The 16,027-nt window shown below is 31.0% G+C and overlaps 1 protein-coding gene across 6 annotated transcripts in view; it reads left to right on the top strand.

The window, feature by feature from the left end:
* LOC145242401 (uncharacterized) overlaps positions 1–16,027 on the top strand; it is a 513,435-nt gene that overhangs the window by 343,232 nt on the left and 154,176 nt on the right. The window contains exon 1 of one of the 6 annotated variants that reach the window (XM_080105431.1): positions 184–340. The exons of the other annotated variants lie outside the window; for them this stretch is intronic. Coding sequence (XP_079961557.1) covers positions 256–340 — 85 coding nt within the window. The 5' untranslated portion in view covers positions 184–255. Of the gene's footprint in view, positions 1–183; positions 341–16,027 lie in introns of those variants that run through there. 6 annotated transcript variants of the gene reach the window in all.

Below are 16,027 nucleotides of genomic sequence, written 5' to 3'. Positions count from 1 at the left end.
AATAATGACGTTATTCATCAAATCGGAAGGTGAGAAGAAGAAAGGGGCTGGGGTATTAAATATAACTTCTAAACTTTGAAAATTGATTAATAAAACTGCAGCAGTGACTGCTGCTGCTTTCAAACAAACATCCACAGCTTTTGGCAATAAACATTCATCCTTTATGACGTCATCAAGTAAAATATATTAATTTATTTCTTGATAATCATGGAGTGTGCCCGGTGACAAGCAGTAAAGGTTATTATTAGATGAAAGATGGCTGACAATTATTTTTACAATTGCATCGTATCTAGTCGAAATTTAAAAGTAATTTTGAAGCCTTTAAACTGCGGAGAAAAAAGTAAGTTCACGTTTGCGCTCGTGCGCATGCCTTTTTTGAACCGTAAGAAAACATTAATATTCTCACGTGCCTCTGTCGTATCAAAGACTAGTCACATGCGCACACACGTACGTACACTAAGAGAATGGAAGTCGAAGAATAATTAAACATTTCAAGCGACGAAAACCACATCGTCGATTATGAAATTATGTTATAGTCATTTTAATAATATCTGTTAAGTGTTCTTACGTGTTAGCTATCGTTATTTCTAGTTCTTTCTGTTGTCATGCTCAGTTTCTTGATATAGCTCCGAGTAGGAGACAAAAATGGCCAACTAATGAGAGAAAAAAGAAGACATGCTACTTTTTATATTTTATATTTACAAAGTAAAAGAACCTTTTTTGTCGGTCCAAAGAGAATGAGGACACGTCATTTTCTCTTATATCATGCAAATGTGTGTTTATTTCTCGCCATTATGTGACTTACGCTATGTTTATCTAGCGGTTATTTATTGAAATCATAAATACAATAGTATAAAATCAGAAAGAAAATTAAAATCTATTTAAAAACATAATTATGAAATTAAATCCATCAGAATGCATTTCCGGGTTTTTTTTTTTTTTTTTTAAGTCAATCATTTTTTTCATAATAGTTGAAAAAAAAAATGATTTCTCGACCTTTAATTTGGAAGCTTTTAAACCGGCTTTAAAATAAATTCTTAGCAAATTCTCATATATGAATCTTTTGGAATTTTTATACATCCAATTGTATAAATAGAAAATTTAAAAATAAATTACTAGTTATCATTTTTAAACAATTTTGTTCGACCAAACTATATCGGAATAATTGGATTTTACTTTCCAAATCCTATTTAAAAAATCCTTTGGTTAAAGAAAAAGAAACACCATAATATTTAAGTAGAAAAATAAAAATAAAAAAAAACCCTGGTTGAATAATAAAAGCCTGAACTAAAAATTACTAATGGGACTGGGGAAAAAGTATCAATTTATGATATTCAATATTATATATAAAAAAAAATGTAAAAATGAAATTTATACTTGAAATCTTCCGAAATAGAAACGAATTTCATTACAATGAATTATGAAAGGATATGGTATAAATGTCATTTCCTTTCCTCCCCACGTGGTTAAATTATTAAACCAAATGTTTATAAACCTATATTTACTTAATGTTTTAATCTCTCTAAAAAAAAAATTTCAGAACTTTCAATTTTTGGAGAATTTTCTAAGAATTTTAAAGCCAGTTTGACAAATGAATTTCTTTTCGATAGCTTCCAAATTTCCTTTCAAATATTGAACACAGTTCAGATCATAAATTCTTTTTTTTTTTTTTTTTTTTTTTTTTCTCCCCTAAGTGTTTATTTTTGAAAATAGGATTTTTTTTAACAATCGTTTTATTTTTGGCGATTTCATTTTTAATTTTTGTTGTTGTTAATAATAATAATAATAATAATAATAATAATAATAATAACAATAATAATAATAATAATATTATTATTATTATTATTATTATTATTATTATAATTATTATTATTATTATTATTATTATTATTCAATACACGCAGGTAAATTTGTCACAAAATATTAATTTTATCAAAACTAGCAATAATATGCGGTCAGAGGAGCACGAGCAGGAGCACAGCACATTTTTGTTTACAATGTTGCAAGTTGCATTGCTATTGATAATGTTTACAAGATTCATTCAATTTTTTTTAATCTCTTGTGTTTGAATTCATGCTTAAAAACGGATAAATTTATGACGTCACGCCAATGCTTAAATTATTTTGTTATAGTAATCTTTTAAGCTCTATTTACAAGAAAGTCGAAATAGGTCAACCTCAACCTCGTATTGAATATCTGAAGGTTTTAGTTTTAATTTCTAATCATGGCCTCTGTTTTATTTGGTGGGAATTTGTTATTTACTATAAGTGCAATATTTTTCATTTCTAAAAGTAGTTAAGATCTTTAATACTTCGAAATGAAACGGATTTTGCAGAGTATTTATTACGTTTTAAAATAAATTGTGACTGGCTGGAAAATTATGGCAGGCGGACAGAATATAATGTGTCAAATGTAAGTTTCAAAGAAGTTTTAATAAGAAATTGAAATTAAAGGAATCTTATTAGATAGGTATCTAATGAATATGAATTAAATTCGGTGCAAATCGGATCTATTTTCAAATGGAGTTCGTGCTTATATTAAGCCTCTAAAACACAAAGAAACTGAAATTTAGAAAATATTGATAGCTAATACTTATTTATTGTAATATTTATATTTGTTATATTTCACAAAAGAAAACAAACCTGAAAGTTGAATCCCCCCTTTTGCATGAAGCTAAAACTAAATATCGTCCAAATTTGGACCCCTTATGCATAACAGCTGTATTCCAAAATTTATAAGGATCATTTAATTAGGTAAGAGTAAATTCTGTACATAAAAACATGCCTCACTTTATATACATAAAGATAATGGCGTTTTATGACTGACAGGCATGAGACAGACAAAATCTCTATTTATACAAGATATTCTTTCGTAAAATAATTAGCCAATAATATTTACATCGAAAAATGGCCTAATGCCTTTTTTTTTTTTTTTCATAAAAGTGCACACTTACTGTGTGTGTACAAATTATCCAAAACTGAGGACAGGAGTATTTATCTCTATTGTGCTCATTAGTTTATTAAGATCGATATCAATGGTTTATCATTTATATATCATATAATTTCATATTTATCATATATGATTTATCATCTATATATGAGTAAGAGAGAAAACACTGAAAACACTAATAAATATTTAAGAGATAAAACTTTACCTAAAAGGGATATCAAGACCTTTATGTGTGCAAAATTCTTTAATCTGATCTGTTCTCATTTTGAGAAGTTCATTTTTCATGTTATATATATAAAGGTTAAAGTGAGAATAGAAAATGGTTTGAAAATTCAATGAAATGTTTAATTTTTTTTTACATAGTGCTCAATGCTATGTTAAAATACAGCAGAGCTGATGCAATTCTTAAAGCTACAACTCACAGCACAGAATTCAGCATTACACTGGGTAATGACACCTAAGAGAAAACTCATCAAATATTGCTTCTGTTGTGATTCAGTTTATATATATATATATGTATATATATAAAGTTTCTCTTCTATTTCATTGTTTGTAAAATGTCCATATATCATACAGTCATCGATTCGATGATGGTGTTCAGTCAGTTAATTTAACAAATATTCGTCTGTGTTCTTAAAAACGATCGATTTTTTATCATATTTCATATTTAATTTGATCAACAGTTTTGGTTTTTCTTATATCAGAGAGAGTGAGAAGAGCCAACCCTTCCACAGTCCTAAATCCTCTTTCTGACACCAATGACACAGTGACAAAATCTGGAAAAAATAATTAGCGTTTACCCTCCTTCTCCATAAGTGATTTCCCTCAATTGAATGTTGACTTGCACAATGTTTCCATGGCATGTTTATATGTATAGTAATAATATTGATGCTGTGGGAAAATTCACAAGATGCTAGTCTGCTAAGAGGGTAAGGTTATAGTTTGATTCCTATCTAAGGATCTAAAAGAAATCCTATCACATAATTTATTAAAGTAAAAAGACTAGTAATACTAGATAAAGACAACTAGTTTTAAATAAGCAGACACAGGATCTGATCATTGTCTCTTAATTGTTTGAAACCAGATATAATTCTGAAATAATGTATCATCTCATCCCCTGGAAGATTCACAAGATTATTATGAATGTCAATAAAGTAACGGGCTTTGATGGCGTCCCTACTGAGCTTCTCCGTCTGGGGAATGAGTAGACCATCACAAAAGTTTGATAGTTGGATAGGCACCACTGTTCTCCAGAAACAGATAAACTTGATTTTGATCTCTTTATACTAAAAAAAAAGGAGCACAATCGGTGTGACAACTATCAAAGTGTAAGCCTCCTTGAAGCAATGGGCAAAATCTATACAAAACTCGTGCTTAACTAGCTCAACCTAGTGGTGGGTGTGTCTGTTTGTTCCAGAATGCTAATGATTTTAGATATATTCATGGCATAAAGCATATGCTCTTTTTGTTTTAATAACTTCAGACAAAATGTGTCAAACACTAGGTAACACTATACAAAATCTTTTCAAATCTAACAAAAGTTTTCAACATGGTAGAGCAACATTTCTCAGAAAACTTTGATACGCACCATGTTTGTTTCCATGTTCAAATAAGAACTTTCATGAACAGAGATTTATTTTTAGACCTCATCCCTGTCAGGCATTTTACCATAGGACTGTTACCATACAGATTACAACATTGTCATTTTCAAGTCCAATATTAACAAATATCTGCAGAGTAACTATGTGAATTCAAAGTCCTCAATCCTTTCACAGTACTAGTTTATCATCCAAATATGAGTGGCCTTGCTAAGTGGTGAAACATTAGCATAATTAAAAAGAAAACTTTATCAGAGTTCTTTCATGGGTGGCAATGCACTCTCTAATCCAATAGACAATTGATAACAGTGCTAAACTGTGTGACATTCTTGCACCAACACTGCTTTCTATACAATGACTCTTACACTTTTTGGGGCTCCACAGGTCGGGGTTTACATAATATCTAAGATGAGAACTGAAGTCATGTGCAGTGTCTATACTCTTGTATTGTTTGGAAATGTGGACTACATAATGTCAACACATCAAGATTCTAGTGGGATTCCATAAAACAAGTCTTGGAATGTTAACTAACAATCTCACACACCAGCCTGTTCTATAGCAGACTGGTGTGATAGCATGTCATTCATGTATTCTGCCTTGCACATATTAGGTAGAATACCTAGCAATAAATAGAAGATAACAGGCTCCCTGAATAACTTATGAGAAACTGAAAAATTATATGCACGCACAAACGTTCTTGTGGTTTTTAACTTTGAAATTCAGATGAATATTTCTCGGTTCTGAAAAAATTTATCAATCAAAGTAAACACCGTCAAAATCAACACACTTTTGCCAACACAAACAAGTATATTTATGCCAGTAATGTAAAAATCTTGTAAAGGGTAGTTGGTAGGTGAGAGGTCTGGAGAGTATGGTGGATGAGGCAGTTTTGTAGTCCAATTCGTTTAACTTCTGCAGGGTGGTTTAGCAACATGTGGTTGGGCATTGTCATGGAGGAGAATTGGGCCTTTTCTTTTGATTAATGCTGGGTGTTGTTGTCAAAGTTTCTGATGTATTTCATCTATTTGTTGACAATACTTCCCCGTTGTAATGTTTTCATCTGCATTCAAAAAGCTAATGAATGAGACTGATCGCAGACCACCAAACAGTCGGTATGACCTTTTTTTGGTGCAACTCTGGCTTCGGGAAATATCGTGGAACTTTGTTGGCATCTAACTATTGAGCTGAGCATTGCCGGTTGTCATAAGAAACCCACTTTTCATTGCAAGTCACAACCCGATCAAGAAACGGATCATTCTTGTTGCGTAAAAAAAGGGAAGATGACACTTCATAACAGTGTTTCTTTTGGCTATCATTCAATTCATGAGGCACCCATTTTTTTTTGTCTTTCCAATCTCTCAAGTGGTTGGAAATCATGTTACGCCTAATTCAGCAGCAATGCCTCGGACAGTTGTGTATGGATTGGTTTCGACTAAGACTCTTAATTGATCGTTGTTAACATCCGATGGCCGACCACTATGCTCATCATCCTCAAGACTCTGGTCCAGGATTGTGGAATCGTATGCTAAAAGTCTGACTCTGACTCCCAGAATCCCTAGGATGTAGATTCCGACTCCTTTGATATATCTAACTCTGACTCCCGATTCCTTGGCCCGTATGTGGAAATCTATTCTACAGATTCATATACCAGCCTCCCACACCTATTCAGTAAGCATTTTATAAATACTTTTCGTGTATATTATTTTTTACGTTTAACATTCACTTGTATGATAAATATACTCACACATAGTAATTGTCTGTATTTACATATACACTCAACCAGCTTTATAGAATAAGTTAAGATAACAAAGGGATAAATTTACAATGAAATTTTATTATGCTATCAGTTCAAAAGGGAATACACTATTTAGGCCATGACATTTCGAAGCCAAATGCTTATCAGAAGAGGGGAGCGTATTATATAGAGAAGAAATTTTTTTAAAGATAATATTGCCTTTATAGAAAGAGGATCAAAGGAAAAACAGGAAAAAACTATAAAGGGCTATAGTAGCATGCGTTGTTTCTTAGTGAATTAGGCCCATTTTTTTTGGATAAGATCGTAATTCCCAGACTAATCCAACTGCCAAATTTCATTTGATTCAGGAACTGGATAACTTGGATTACAATCCAATTGTTATCCAATGTAATCCAGTCATCTCACTCAAGACAGAATTTTCATTGATCTTGCCTGACATCACAACCAAAACGATAACAGCTGTCCAGACAGGATTTGTAGGGATCCGATGGACTGAAATATCTTGATGAAGTAGAAGCATTGCAGTACAGTACAAAATATGATAGATTTCCAAAAGTAAAAGCAAAACCATACAAAAACTGCTAAATTGTGCAACTGGTAAAACCAAACAGGAAAACAATGTAAAAAAATTTATTTATTAAACTTAAGGAGTTGGAGTCTGATAAAAAATTCCGACTCTGACTTCTGACTACTCTTAGAAATCCAACTCCAGCTAAAACCTCCGACTCCGCAAGCCTACTCTCGTCACTGCCATAAAATTTCTTAAACCACCATTGTGCTGTGCATTCAGTAATGGTTCCTGAACCAAACATTTTGTTGATATCGCAAGCTGTTTCTGCAGCTTGTCAGCCTAGCTTGAATTGAAATAAAAAAAAAATTGTGCGAATTTGCTTTTTTCTATCTTGTATTCAATATTCTGAAAAGAAGACAATTGTTTTAAAACGATTGTAATTTAATACATTAAAAAATGCTCTTTAATGATATATAAAGTATTTCAAATTGTGTGATACCATCTCTGCACAATATCCATTTATTAAAGCTTTGTAAATAAATATAAATATTAGTCACAAATAAATAATATAACTCGTTTTTATTATTTTTAATAAAATTATGAATTTGCGAAAATCTACTTGAGAATTAAAATGTTTGGTAAATATATAAATGCACTCTGTATTACGAAAATCTGCTCTAAAATTAAAAAGTTTTGTAAATATACTAGCAGACTGCCCGTCATTGCCTGGTTGTAAAATACGCTTAAATATGATATTTTGATTAATACAGATTTTGTATTTATTATATTATTATATTGGACCCAATGTATAGTAATGATTTAAAAAGTTAAAAAAAAAAATTTTTTTTAAATGACTCGTGCGCCACCACCGAGAATCAAAACCAAAATGTTTAACTTATGATTTACTTTTTCCTTTGACGTTAATGCCTGAGCTATGAAGACACATTTGCTGCAAGGCTAAAAATTAAAACATGAACCAATAGCTATTACATTACGTATGTATATTCGTAATGCCATCGTTCGACCATCACCTGGGAAAATCCATGTCTTTAATTTTCATACTTTTGCATCGATTTCCCCCAGTTAAAACCTAAATATAAAATTTCACATGGGTTCGAATACCCTATATATTAACTTTCATGTCTGTAGACCAAAACTGACAGGAGTTTGGTAGGCAAAATTTTTTAAACAAATATATATATATGCATACATAAATATATATAGAAAGAGGTTTGTGTTTACTATAACCTTTTTATGCAAATATTATGCAAGTATAAATCATGATGAATATAATTACACGTAATAGTTAACTAAAGATTATCATCCCATAAGAAAACCGAAAAAACTAATAGGGAATTAGTGAAAATTAATGTTCAAAAGAATATGAAAATTAGCTAGATCTTTTGCAGATGAATACAATTCCACAACCAATGTATAACAAGGTTGTATTTTCTTTTTAAATAAATAGAAAAAAGGATTTTTAATATGAATATCAATGCACAAAAAAAAAATCATAGAAGTATAGAAAAATGCACTCTACATGAAAATCAATCTTGGTTGTGAATAAATAATTTAACTCGTTTTTATTTTTTTAACAAAAATATAAATCTAAATTTAAACGTTTCTGAATTTTTGAGATGAGGATTGGTTATTTGTGTTATTATTCATCGGACTACTGTTTTCATCTTGAGTGTGATTTTCACAACGTTTCGGTCCGTATAACCTCCGATCTTCTTTAGGTGTATCTTGTCGAATTCGGGAATTTGGACAGAATTTCAAGCGGAACCCTTTATGTACTTCACAGGGGTAACGTGCGTTTTGTTTCGTCTAAGGACCTCTATCCAATTATGGCTGACAGAACAAGAGCACGCTACCTCTGTGAAGTAAATAAAGGGTTCCGCTCAAAATTCCGTCCAAATTCCTGAGTTCGACAAAAACATTCCTGAGTTCAACAAGATACACCTGAAGAAGGTCGGAGGTTATATCGACCGAAATGTTGTGAAAATCACACTCAAAATGAATAATAATCCAAACCTTAAAGTTGTGTAAATATTTAAAATAATGTATTCTTGTTGTTTATAGAGATGATGTGAGTGCGAAAGTCAAGGTAAAACTGGTATCGACTGATGTGTCCTTTTTTTGTTTTTTCGAATTGAAGTCAGTTGGGGTCCGAAGTTTTATTATTTCTTTATTATATTTCCATAAAATAAAGTAGGATTTTCTGATTTAAATATTGAAATTTAGCTTTCACATCAATATTTAGGCCAAATCTGGCAAAATGGAGGATTTTTATTTAAAATGTTTCATGCTGCTCAAGAACATGTTGAAGATTCAAATCTAATTTTTGATATCAGTATTTAGTGTGTATGTATGTATATATATATATATATATATATATATATATATATATATATATATATCTCGAGCAATTTTTATTTAGATGGGATAGTACTTATAGAATATTACTGCCAATAATATTTTGTAAGACCTATAATCACAGGTTTCCATACCAGTTAATTGTTAGATAATTTTATTCTGAAATATATATATATATATATATATATATATATATATATAACTTTCAGTGCATTATCTTTTTTGATAAAAAATGAAAAATCGACCAACCCTCATGTGCATATATGCACGTGAGGCATGTCAAGTTTTCTTTTTGTATTTGTATGAACTTAGTTAGATTTAAGGTTTGGATTTTTTAAATGCCCAGTTCAAAATTGAAAAAATTGGAATTTGGTAGGTATAAATTGACTAAACATGTTATTTCTGTGCATGTGCAAATATACAGTTGTATCTTAAGAATATTATTTTAAGTTATATGCATATGAATTTAGGTCAGATGGTAACAAATAAGGCTTGAGGAGTTATGCTTTTATTTCGATTCTGTCTGATAACACTCAAGTCATTTTTTTTTTTTTTTTTTTTTTTTTAACTTTTGACATTACTACTATATATTAGGTACAATGTAACAATCAAGAGTATTGGCTCTATAATGATAAGAAATCCACATGAATTAAAATATATTTAAGCATACAACTTGGCAACACCTGGTGACCTGCTAGCGTATATGTATTATGGAATTTTCTTTGTGCCAATTAGCAACTCCAGTAGTCACATCAATGATTTCGTAAGCCTACTTTATGAAATTAAAAACAGCTTTTATCTTATGATATTTCAAGGTTACAAAAATAGGCTTTGCTCAAAATGGCCTTGAACTCAATCAAAATGTTACAAATGGAAAAGTTTAGTCTCTTAATCAAATTGATAATGATATATTTGAACTTGGCTGTTATAGAAGAGAATGATCCTTCCCAACATGATTCTGTACTAGATGACTTAACAGAAACAGTTTTCCTGTATTGATCTTTCTCGCTCTATATCACTTTCTCTCTCTTTATCTATATCATTTTCTCTCTCTAATACGTCAGGATATGTTGAAAAGAAATCATAAAGTGCTCAATCACAGATATGAAAGCTAAAACTGTTACATATTTAACATAGTTTTTAAATTATATGTATTCTACTCTATAAAGACCATTGAATTTTTTTTTGTATGTGCATATATATATATATATATATATATATATATATATATATATATATATATATATATATTAGTGTTGGGATGATTACTCTGGAATCGGGAGATTTGGAGGTATCGGAATCGGAAAAATTTCCGATGCTAAAAACGATTCTTTTAATTGTCCTTTTTATTTGAATTTGTTTTAATAAAATTTTCTGTTGCTAGTAATAATGATAAAATAATAGATATTTATTGATTTTAAAATGCCAGTAAAGTTAAAATCTGGAGATCATCCTCCCCAAATGTATTTTGACGTTTAGGAAAATATCTGCATATTTAACATGTGTGTTTTTGCGGAAATCAGGGAAAATAACAACTCTATACTTAAATATTTAGAGATTTGTAAAGAATCGGAATCAGGAATTTAGTACGGAATCAGTAATTGTATCAAAATCGGGAAAAATATTGGAATTGTCCCATCACTAATATATATATATATATATATGTGTGTGTGTGTGTGTGTGCGCTGTTTTTTGGGGCAGGTATTAAAAAACTAATGAAGCACCTTATGAAAGAAAATAAAATCATTTCACTTTCTTGTTTTCAATCATCTTGTAACATTAGTTTTGATTAGGATGCAACTAGGAATTGTTTTGTTTTTGTTTTTCCCCCCCCCCCCGGTTTGCTTAGGAAAGGAGAGATAAATTAAGTAAAATAAATAGAAGAATTTTAATGTTACAGCTCTTATATTTTGTTAAGTTTAATCTGATGAGAAATAGAAATTCACTGAAAAAGTCCTGAAAAACATGAAGAATAGAATAAGTTTTGAAAATAGGCAGAAACAATTGTATGCATAAAGATTTATTTTTAAACATTCGGAACATTTATATTTTGAGTACTAGTAATGTATACATTTTTGAGCTATTAACCCAACTTTTGTGTGAATTTAAGGGAATTTAAATATAATTTATCTGCTCATCACAAAAAATATAACAAAACAAAAACAAAGAAAACTACCATGTGAAACCATTTCTTATGGGGAAGTAAGAAAGTTTAACAATACATCCTTCCCTCACCATCTAAAATAAATTTGGAAGAATATTGTTCATTCTATTTTCATAATAAAACTTTTTTAATTTTTTTTTTTTTGACTTTCCAGTTTGAAACGCTTTCTCATTTCTTTTTAACTTCATCAACTAAAATATTATTTTATATTAATGATTATTGGTTCAAACACTACCCAAACATAATCTACCGTCCCCATGGCGTCATTTTTGACGAGGATGTACACTCAAAAATGTATAATTCGTATATTATTAAGTATAATTACAACTGAATCTTCTAAAATTGAGCTACTTTTTAGGTTAGATAAAACTCTGGGATTACAGTACACAAGTTAAGCAATTTAGATTAGAAAACTGTTACTGGTAGATTGCTAAAAAGAAATGCTGCATGCAAATCTCTTTTCTGTACATATGAAGATTGCCTGTATGGGTTAAATTGAATTACTGGTTTTCTTTTTCATATGAAATGTTTTTTTTTTGGGGGGGGGGTCGTTTTTTTAAGAGATTGATGTAGTTTCCTTGAAGCATTGTATGTAGTGTGTATATATATATATATATATATATATATATATATATATATATATATATACATACAGGGTGACCCCAAAAAAACAAAAGCTAAATGGAGGCCATCTAGAACATATACTGTAGAACGGAGAAAAAAAAGGCCAAAGACCCTAGTGTTTTGATGTGATGTTTTGAATATAAAAACTAGTTATGACCAAAGTTTCATTTCATTCGAAAACGAAAAGAAACGGGGGCTTAGAGTTGGGACCCGTTCTTTTGGGGGGTTACCCTGTGTGTGTATGTATATTCCATCTCTCTCTCTCTCTCTCTCTCTCTCTCATATATATATATATATATATATATATATATAAGAGAGAGAGAGATGGAAAAGGGAAAAAAACAAAATTATATCTTCATTAATATTTCCTCTATATTTTAAAACTTGCTCAGTATTGATTTACAGAAATAAAATACAAGTACAATATTTAAAAATATTTGGTATGATAGCTGTTAGAATTCAAAATATGTAATGTGTCAATTTTATGGAATTATTTTTTTTTTATGATACATAATCATTACAATTTAAAAATGTGAAATTCTGATGTGAAAATAGGGTTTTTGGTATTTTTTCTTTTCTTTTTTTTTTTTTTTTTTTCAAACAAGAATTCAAAATGTGGTGTGTTCATGAAATGGTAGAAGTGTTTTTTTTTCTTTTTCTTTTTTTTTTTATCGTTATCATTTATGAAGTTTTCTTGAGAATATGGTGTAAAATAGCTAACCTGATCTAAATTTAAGTATGTTGATTAATGAAGATAAATTGTAGAAGCTGTTACATTGTTTATGTTAGAGTTTATGAGTAATGATTCTAGAAATCTTTACTGAGTTTTGTTTCAAGTGAATTTTACGAGTTTCTCTTGTTAATACAATAATAGTACATTCAGTAAATTTTTTTTTATATCTTTTATATTCACTTACCCTTTTCTCTAGTTATGATTGAGTTTCACCAACGTATATCTGATGACAATTTTGCATAAGACAGTATATATACATACATTAGATGTGTTTTTGTTTTTTTTCGAAAATATTTCATAAATATTTGTTTTAGTTTGTAATGTAGCCTATATTGTTGTCATTTCTAGTTTATTGTGTTGCAAATTATTGTATTGTGTAGTGGGTAAATAAAAGAAAATAGCTGTTTATAAGAGAAGTGCTTAGTGTATGATTTTTGTTTATTGTTTATATTAATATAACATTGATTATATAACGGAGTCGTCTGTTAGTGTATTTGTATGTCCAGCTAAAAGTAAGAAAATACATGTCAGCAGAATTTGTATTGTCAGAGCTGTCTATCTTTCAGACGTATAATATTAAAAATTTAGAAAAAATATTCATTTTTCTCTACTTCAATGATTCCGGAATCTGATGGGGGGGGGGGGTCACATACAATCGTCTCTTTCTAAATGATTTCAGCATCTGCACATATGTGAATCGCCTTCAACTCTCACTTACCTTAAATACATAAATTTGCAACATCATGCTATGGCTGTTGACATGGCCAGATGGTTGGTTGACTGAGAACTATTAGTTTTTGCATTCACACCCATCTTACGGTTGATATTTCATTTTTATTTTTTTATTGCTTAGCAACATATTTTGAAAACATAAAAAAAAGTTTAATTCAATTAAAGAAAGACTTCTGTGGTTTATGAACCATGCTGAAATATACAACAGAAAATTTAAAGCCATTATGATTTTGCATTTAAACAGGGTTAAAAGATTGTTTATTTTCATTTAATTCAGAATTTAGAATTTAGATTTTTATTTTGTTTTGTTCTTTGTATTATTTACTTGGCTGCCCATGAAGGCAGTTTGCAAAAATTAAAAATAAATACAAATAATTAAAGGCATTTTTTTTTTTTTTTTTTTTTAGTGGCAGCTGATTTAGCTGAAGGCTGATTTAAAGATCTGATTACTATTAAATGCATGAATATTGATGATGTAAATCACAAATTTTTTTATAGTGAAACCACTTAAAACTTTATTTTTTTTATTTTAAAGATTTACAATAAAATGTTAATATTCATTCAGTGAGGGTAAACTGGACCAATTTTTGATGAGAGTCCACCATTTTCTGTATTTGACAATATCCTTGATGTTGCCTGTGAGCCAAAAAAAGAATAGTACATTATCATATATGTTAAGAAGTATAATTTTGTCAATCAAATATCCTGAGTATAGTCAGTTTCATTATCTAATTTTGTGGGAATTTTTTGAAGATTTGCAAAACTATACATTTTTGGAAAGGTTATTGTCTAAGAAATCAAAAAATCAATGTTTACATTTGCTCAGATGTGTATATGGCAATCATATTGGAATTTACAAAATGTACATTTTGTAATACCTCGACCTCTAAATAAGCTGGAACACTGATTTTAACTGCTAAACCCATTTCAGTGTCAAGGAATCTAATGGTCCAAGTTAGCATTTCATTTTTTTGTAACCTCCCATTAAAATACATAATCCACCGTAACAACTTAACAGCCCAGGTAGTCAATCAGATACTAAATTAGAGGTATTTTTATTGAGATGTCTTTTAACTGTAAACTTTGGATGTTTGTGTAACCATCTTAAACATTATGACATGTTGGATCATAGTCTATGCATAATCATCAACATCATTTTATCGTTCTGGTACTGGTTGCTTCACTGACACATGTCAGTACAGGCTAAATCCTTAGCCCTGCAAGAACATCTGCCAGAAGAAGTCCGATTTACATTTGCATTGGACCATCTCAAGGATGGCCTTAGGGGCTGGGAGGACCTCTGTGGTTGTTGGTTTCAGCATGCCATCCAATTACTTGAAGAACCCATTTTGCAGGGTATCCAGCTGTGGAATCTGCAGAGCAATGGCTGCTTGTGCCCATACCCTTGCTTGGACAAAATGTGCTGCTTCAGAGCTCCAAGTGTTGGAGGGAGCCTATCACTTTTTGCCCTATGCTTGAAGAACAGATGCTATCACATTTCAGGGATTGTCTTGATGTTGATACGTTTGGGTGAGTAAGCTGCAGATATGAGGGACTCCAGTGTTGACAGCATTCCTTCGGTCACTTCTGCTTCATCCGTAAGCATCTGCAGAACATTGACAACATTTTCATCTGCTTTAAGATAGATCTGCAGCCAGGTTGCCTTGCCTATTACAGGAGAACCTACCTATGTTGTCAACCCCAGTGAACACATGGAAGGCTGGCAAAGCCTTTGCTCTTTCTTTACCTAGAGCTCACCGCAGTGGTTCAATTTGCACAACACCAGAGGCCATAGAAATGGATGTGTTTTTTCAGCAGTACGCCATAGTTTTCTTTGACTAGTACTAAAACGTCCGTATATGGGAAGAAAAATACCAACTGTGCATCAGGTGGGTTTCGTTGTGAAGCCAGCACAGCCTGGTGGATTAGCAGTGTATCTGTTTCCTTGTGGTTATTAACTTCAAAGACCAGGCCTTTGTTGCTCCTAGTGTATCCAGAAACAGATGTGATAATCAGCTTGGATGATCTCCTGTTGTACACTAGAGTTTTGACAGCAAAATAGTCAGTTAGATCAGCCTTCGTCTTGTCATAGGAGAGGAACCTGCTCATTGGGATGTGTTTGATGTGTCATCTCTGACTTGATACTGAATAGAAGCTTTTCCTTGTCTTTGTTTATCTCTGGCTGCCACTCTTCAGAGTATCTGTCCTGTATGTGTTGAAAACGAGGATGATTTGATCATAATCTCATGTTGGTTGCATCAGTCTGTCATTGAAACTTGACCGTCTCTACAGTCGTTGGTTTCTTGCTCAGCTTCTGCACAAGCACCATGCCATCAACCAGTGTTATCTTCCGACTTGGCTGATCAGTAGATGTGGGCTCCATACATTCTGTATCTGTTGCATCTTGGTAGGTAGAGCTTAAGGTGACTGGTGTCAGTTTCTCAAGTAGATGGATTAACTTGGACTTGTCGTGGCATAGCAGAATTGTTCCATCAGGAGCAAACAGTGCCCTTGGTGTCGGAGTAAATTCATGGTTTCCTATGGCCTTTTTCTGGTTGATGTCTTAGCTTGACCTGGCAAGTAC

This window comes from Euprymna scolopes, chromosome 21 (genome assembly GCF_053919585.1).
Source record: "Euprymna scolopes isolate OS-2025 chromosome 21, ASM5391958v1, whole genome shotgun sequence".
NCBI classification, from domain to species: Eukaryota; Metazoa; Mollusca; class Cephalopoda; order Sepiida; family Sepiolidae; genus Euprymna; species Euprymna scolopes.
This window is presented reverse-complemented; position numbering and strand designations above follow the sequence as displayed.